This window comes from Scylla paramamosain, chromosome 30, assembly GCF_035594125.1.
Source record: "Scylla paramamosain isolate STU-SP2022 chromosome 30, ASM3559412v1, whole genome shotgun sequence".
NCBI lineage: Eukaryota > Metazoa > Arthropoda > Malacostraca > Decapoda > Portunidae > Scylla > Scylla paramamosain.
The window spans coordinates 14,216,615-14,223,641 of NC_087180.1; the positions used below are offsets into that span (position 1 = coordinate 14,216,615).

Sequence of the window (7,027 nt, forward strand, 5' to 3'; positions counted from 1 at the left end):
GTTGCATTAGTATTTTACATAAGTTTTTTTTTTTTCTTATTGAATACTGAAATTGCAGGTTTGGGAGTTATTCAAACCGTTAATGAAAAGTTTGACTACAGTTATTTGTTATTCACTCACTAAGTTTATTATAAACCGTATGTGTGTGTGTGTATTGTGTGTGTGTGTGTGTGTGTGTGTGTGTAAATTTAACACATGCAGTGATCAGTGTCTATTAATGAGTGTTAACTGGTGTGTGTGTGTGTGTGTGTGTGTGTGTGTGTGTGTGTGTGTGTGTAGGCACGTGTATGTATGCATGTATGTTTGGACGTGTTGGGTATTTTGAGCATGATGGGCAAAATCAAAGAACATACGTACATTCTTTTATGTGCGTCAAGTTTCATTTCAGTCTTGTGTACGTGTCTGTGTAAGTTTCTTGGCCATGTGCGTGCAGCTAGTATGTAAATATTTTGAGTACACATGTAGGTAGTGTGTAAGTAGTTTAGACATGTACGTAAATAATGTATAAGTATTTTGAGTACTCGTATGTGTGCATCAATGGTGTGTAATTATTTTTGGCATGTGTGCGTAAGTAACATGTAAGAATTTTGGGTACGTACGTAAATAATGTGAAGTATTTTTAGCCTCGCGTGTGCGTAAGGGGTATGTATTTTGCGTAAGTGTGCGTCAGTAGTGTGTAAGCATTTGGAGCGTGTAAGTATTTTGAGCACGTGCGTAGAGAGTGCAGTATTTTTTTTTTTCTCTCTCTCTCTCCTTATTTTGGACATGAGTATAATTAATGTCCGTACTTCCGTGTTTCCGCGCTGCGTCTTGCTATTCTAAGACATGTACGTGTTGGATTATTTTGGAAATGTGTGCGTCAGTAGTGTGCGTGCGTGTAAACATATTTCAGTTCTGGACAATCAAGCATGTTTTGTATTGAAATTTTAATATATTCTTTATTTATATATATACATGTATGCGAAGAAAATTGACGAGGTGCTACGAAGAAAAAAAATCTAAAAGAAAAAAAATCCGGCTAAATGTTCTCTTGTAGGAATGTATTACAAATGGTGTATATATGAATGTATGTTTCAAATACTTTTGGTATCACTATTTTTGTATTTCCTCATTGAAAATCATATATGCGTAAGGTTATTCGAATGAGTTACCGTGTCATGCCATTACAAAATCAACGAGGAGTGTATGTAATTTGCTGTTACCACTATTACCTCAACGATCTTTCACCACCAGACAGTTTGCAAGGGAAGGGGGAGGTGAAGATTAGGCAGTTTGTATGTTTTTTTGTATTTGCTCAGTTAAATTATCCAGGTCTATTGAAAGAAATTAACGTATCATTAGCAGTCAAAGGATTAACAAGAGTACTCAGTTTGCTGTTACCACTATTACCTTAACGATCTTTCACCACCAGGCAGTTTGCAAGGGAAGGCGGAGGTGGAGGTTAAGCATTTTGTGTTTATTTTCCTCATTGAAGTTATCTAGGTCTATTAAAAGAAATTAACGTATCATTAGCAGTCAAAGGATTAACAAGTATACTCAGTTTGTTGTTTACCACGATTACCTCAACGATCTTTCACCACCAGGAATTTGCAAGGGAAGGCTGAGGTGGAGGTTAGGCAGTTTATGTGTGGTAACGTTTTGTGTGTTTGAGTGTGTTTTCCTTGAGCGTTCTTGAAGCGTGTCCAGTTTACAAATACTTTCATAACAGTTTACAGCAAGAGGTCGGAGATCTGGGAACTGTTTTTGGACCTTTGATATTATTATATGTGCTCATTTTATCTGCTACTCATCCAGCGGCTTTCTGTGCTCGCCCAAACAGTTTACAAAGGGAAACGCGATGTATGGCGGTCGTTTATTTGTGTTCGTTTTTTTTTTTTTTTTATAAACTCTTGGAAAGTAAGCAACATTCTGAACACAAGAGGGAGTCAGTGAACAAAGTAATAGTGAGGTTTTGTCTATTTATGTGGGTTTAGTTACTTGTGCTCTAATGAAAGTAATAGGTATGATTTGTGTTCGATACTTTTTTCTTTCTTCTTTTTGTAAACTCCTGAAAAGTAAGCTACATTCTAAACACGCGCAGAAGTTAGTGAGCAAAGAAATCGTGAGTTTTTTTTTTTTTTTTCGTTACTTGTATTTTAGTGAACGTGATGTGTAGGTCGTTAATTTATGTTCAATAATTTTTTGTTTGTAATCCTGAAAAAAAAAAAAGCAACACTAAACACAACCGGAAGTCATTTGGCAAAGTAATCACGAGTTTCTGGTTACTTGTGGTTTAGTGAAGCGTAAAACGACACACTAAACACCCTGCTCTTAATTATCTTATAGTTACTGATGCTTCTGTTGATTATTTTTAGTGATGCATTATTAGTCGTATATATATTGCTATTAGTTATTAGTTATCAGTTCATATATCATAAGTTTAAAGCCACAGCCACACATGGTAACACTGATGCCCACGCCACCCATCCCCGTGTTCTGGCAGCACTGGTAAGAGTAATAACAGACCAAGTAGGGAAAAAAAAAAAAAAAGAGAGAGAAAAGTAACGTATTCTGAGATTTTGTGATTACTAGTATGTTTCACCTGTAGTTATCTTTTTGTCACTAGTGTACTCGCCTCTTAACTACTTAGTGTATTATTTTAACTCGGTGTAAAATGTAGACGCTAATAATTTCAGTCACCTACTCAGTTTAATGATGCGTGGGAGAGGAAGTCGAATATTACCTGTCATCACTTTGTTTGTCGTAAAATCAACACCTGTCTATCTTTTCCTACTCTCTCTCTCTCTCTCTCTCTCTCTCTCTCTCTCTCTCTCTCTCTCTCTCTCTCTCTCTCTCTCTCTCTCTCCCCTCAATTTTTCTCTCCATTTTATATCTTCCCTCTTTCCCTTTTATCTTCCTTTATACGCCTCATTTTTATCCTTCTCTTTCATCCTCAATCTCCACGACCCTTCACTTCACTTCACTTCACTTGCCTATCTCTTTTTCCTTCCGCATTATCGCTCCCCTTGCCCTTCATTCTAATCACCGAGCCTTCATTTTGTATCTTTTGCATCACCCATCATTGCCTTCCCTCTTGTGTATGTGTGTGTGTGTGTGTGTGTGTGTGTGTGTGTGTGTGTGTGTGTTTCCTGCTTCTCAATAACTTGTATCACCTTTCTTTTCTCTTATTTTTCTGTTACTTCTTGTTTCCTCCATTCTTCTCTCCCTTCCCTTGCCTTTGCTACCTTTTCTCTCTTCTCTTCTCCTTTCTCTGACTTGTCTCCATTCTTCTCTCTCCTAATAGCTTCTCTCTCCTCCCTCTCTCTATTCTTTCTCCCATCCAATGACTTTTCTCCTTCACTCCCACATCTTCTCCCTCATTTTCTCCCTCCCATTGACTTAAGTGCTGCCAGAGAACACAGTGAGGGCGGACGAAGGTATGTGTGGGTGGGCGTGGTGGGCGGGGCGTGGGCGTGCTCCTCCTGCTGCAGTAGAGTTCATCCGCCTTAGATTTATCCCCTAGAGTTCCTCCTACCGGGACTTACTTGGCCAGGCTAAAAGGGAAAGAAAAGAAAGAAGATGGTGTTAAAATTAAAATACTGGAGATTGAGGTCCATTATCCCGCCCTGTCGTTGAAGGGGTGGGTTGGGGGGGTGACCCTTTTGACTGCTAGTGTTTCTCCTCAGCTTCATATAGTCTTGTACAAATTTATATGCGAATTTTTAAGAGAATTTTGAAAGACTGCACTCACAACAAAAAGTAACATCGGATATCCAGTCATTTTACAACGTGTACATTAATTTCTGATGGGCAAAATTGCTTATAGGTTTGCTAATAATAAAGTGACACGTACCATTAGCAGTCAGAGGGTTAAGGGTGGCGCCAAAATTAATGGGTGGTGTTGTGGTGTATTTTGGCGCACCTCCAGTTTTTGACGTTAAGTGGAGTTACAAGATGGGAGATATTTATAAAGTAGGAAATTATGTATTGTTTTAGTTTCATTTGGGTTCTTGTCTCAGTGCTTGTTGCTCAGTCCTTTACATATGACGTGGTAGTATTTAAACTCATTCTAAAGTCTAAAGGAATAAATAGGATAGTTTGTATATGATTAAGTAATGATTTTTATAGTTATTCGTTGAGAAAACTTTGGAGGTGTTTTTAATTTAACTTTAATTGGAAAAAAAAATTGTGATCATGTGACAAGTCTTAATGTAGTCACAGTGTTATGTTAGTAACACAGAAAAGTGGAAGATTGTAATGTGGAAGATTAAATTTGGACGTAATATTTTCTTGCAGACGTGGACTTTTCTCTCTCTTTCTCTCTCTCTCTCTCTCTCTCTCTCTCTCTCTTTTCTTGAGGAGGTTGAAGTTTCCATTTTTTTCTGTCTCTTGATCCGCCGCCACGTCAGGCCTCAGCCACACTCGTAGTTAACGGACAAAGGAACTTCATCTTTGTCCCTTGTTTTCCTTCTTTTATCTCCCTCGCTGCTTTCTCCTCCCTCCATCCGTCCGTCTGAGGTCTTTCACTTCTTTCCTCTTATCTCATGTTTATCTCTCATCTGTATTATCTCTCTTGTTTATCTCTCTCTCTCTGTGTGCGTCATGTTCCTTTGCTTCCTTCATTCCTCGTTCCCCTTTTTGCGTGGTCTTTCATCTCTTCTGCCTATTATGTCCAGTGTTTATCTCTCCTCTGCATTATCTCTCGTGTTTACCAGCGTGCGTTATATCCGTCTTCACTCGTTTTCTTCCTCCTCCCCCTGTTTATCACGTCTCTCCTTTTCATTCATGTTATCCCTTGTTCCTCTTATTTATTCGTTCTTTTACTTCTCTTATTTATTAGTCTTATTTCTCCTCTTCACTCGTGGTCTTCTTTTTCTTCTTGGTATTCGTCACATGCATCCTCTTCACTCGGGTTCCCTTCGTAATCTTAATCCCATAGAGGCGGGTACTCTTAGGGTAGATAGGCCTCAGTAGGTATTCTTAGGGCTCCCCAGCGACCACTGATCATAGAAAACGTGGCCCTAGGAGCGGAAACTAAGATTTTTTTCCTATTTGTCTCCCTAAAGACACGCACAGTTTGGAAAGTACCGGCTGAGAAAGGATTAAGGAAAGATGTCTTATGATGTGCTGTTTTGATTATAAGATTGAATGTAACGTAAAGGAAGCTGTAAAAAAATTAATAGGTCTAAACATGGCAATCAGTATTATTTATATTTGTCTTTTTGTGCTTTGATCATCGTTGGCAGTAAATAGAAGAGTAGGGAAGATAAGAGAAGAGGTGAAGGGAAGAAGTGTGTTTTCTTATCCATATCTTGTCACGGGAAGATATAAAGAGAGATTGAGTTGGAGGGGGAAGGGGAGGACTAGGACTGGAGTAGTTTTGTGTGTGTTCCTATATCATTATTATCACTGGAGGATGAATAAGAGGGTGGACGGAGACGAGGGGAAGGGAGAGTTTGCGTATTATCATTCATGTTATCATCACTTGAGCAGAGTTGAATTGAGAGAGGTAGAAAAAACTGAAGAAAGGAGGAGGAGGAGGAGGGGTAGCCTTTCATATTAACCTTCAAGAATACAAAACACAAGCTGAAGAGGGGAAGGAAAACAAGGAAAAGCATGACAATAGTGCCTTGGGATACACTGGCAGCTGGGAGGGAGTCAGTGACCATAATTAAGTGAGCCACAATAACTTCCATGACAGGGTTTGCGCGAGACCTTCCATTCAGAGCCACAAGAGCACAAGGCCTGACATCGCTGGGGCTTCTGAAGACTTGCTGAGGCGGAGGCGAGGGCGGGGACACATCAGGGCGCGATTGTATTGAGTCCTCGTGTCTGTGAGGGGCGGCTTGAGTCACGCCCCTCGAGAGACTAGTGGATATTGTGTTGTAATTGTTATACTTCCCCCACGGCAATCTTGAGGGAGTGTGAGAGGCGTGGAAGGAGAGTGAAGAGTTCTTTGTCATTCTGGTTTCTCTGTGTATTAGTTTCTTTTTCCATTTTTTGCTGTTTATCTTCGTGTTTTTTTATTTTTATTTTTTTTTTCGTGTCCTGAGGTTCTCGGTTTCTCTCTCTCTCTCTCTCTCTCTCTCTCTCTCTCTCTCTCTCTCTCTCTCTCTCTCTCTCTCTCGTCATCTCGGCATGCCTCCAATTCAGCACGGCGCCTCACGCACGCCGGTAAATAAACAGGTACTCATCACTCTCATTTTGCTGGCGGTAACTTCTCTCTTCCTCAACTTTTCACTGCGTCATGCGATGCTCGAAAATTCCCAGTGGTGTAAAAATTGTGGCGTTGATACTTGTGGTGGAGGCAGGCAGGGAGGCAGAGCGCGGGTTCCTGAGCGGTGGAGTAACTTACCATGGTGGCGGCGGTGGGAGGGGGTGGCTGTGGGTGGAAGTAAGGGCGGGGGCGGGTGGTGGGTGTTCTCCGGTCTGAGTGTCGGGCGGCACTGACTCTGAGAATTTCCCTTGGTCCCGTCAACACCCAGAGGAGAGGCGGCAACAGCGTGCAGCGGCTCCACCTCCTCCTCTCCCGTGTATTTGCTGAACTTTAAACCACATCATTCTAGGGCATTGCAGGGCGGGAGGGAGAGAGGGAGAGGCGGAGGGAGGGAGGGAGGGAGGTAAAAAGTAAGGGAGGAAGCGAGGCATTGGTACGTTTCAATTCGCTCACACCTTTACAGTCCGTCGATAATCTTCCTCCTCCTCTTCCTCCTCCTCCTCCTCCTCCTCCTCCTCCTCTTGGGAAGAACGTGACCTCCACATAAGCAAGATTTAGACTCGTGACATTATGAATACCTTGAGTTTGGACGGAGAGAACGTGTGGGCGAAGACGGTAAGGGACACACACACACACACACACACACACACACACACACAACACACACACACACACACACACACACACACACACACACACACAGGCAGAAATAAAGGCACAAATAAAACAGAAGAAAACAACAGAGTCTTTCACAATCTGGGCTGCGCTGGGAGGGAACGAGACTCAAATATTTGGGAAACCGACATGACTAGATGAAAAAGAGGGGAGCTG

The 7,027-nt window shown here is 41.4% G+C and overlaps 1 protein-coding gene across 2 annotated transcripts in view; it reads right to left on the reverse strand.

Annotated features, from left to right (window-relative positions):
• LOC135115880 (troponin C-like) overlaps nucleotides 1-6,513 on the reverse strand; it is a 23,555-nt gene extending 17,042 nt beyond the window's left edge. Inside the window, exon 1 of one of the 2 annotated variants that reach the window (XM_064032973.1) lies at nucleotides 6,335-6,513. In XM_064032973.1, coding sequence (XP_063889043.1) covers nucleotides 6,335-6,337 — 3 coding nt within the window. In that variant the 5' untranslated portion in view covers nucleotides 6,338-6,513. Of the gene's footprint in view, nucleotides 1-3,524; nucleotides 3,529-6,334 lie in introns of those variants that run through there. The other variant, XM_064032972.1, reaches the window with a different exon arrangement.
• Between the last annotated feature and the right edge of the window lie 514 nt (nucleotides 6,514-7,027).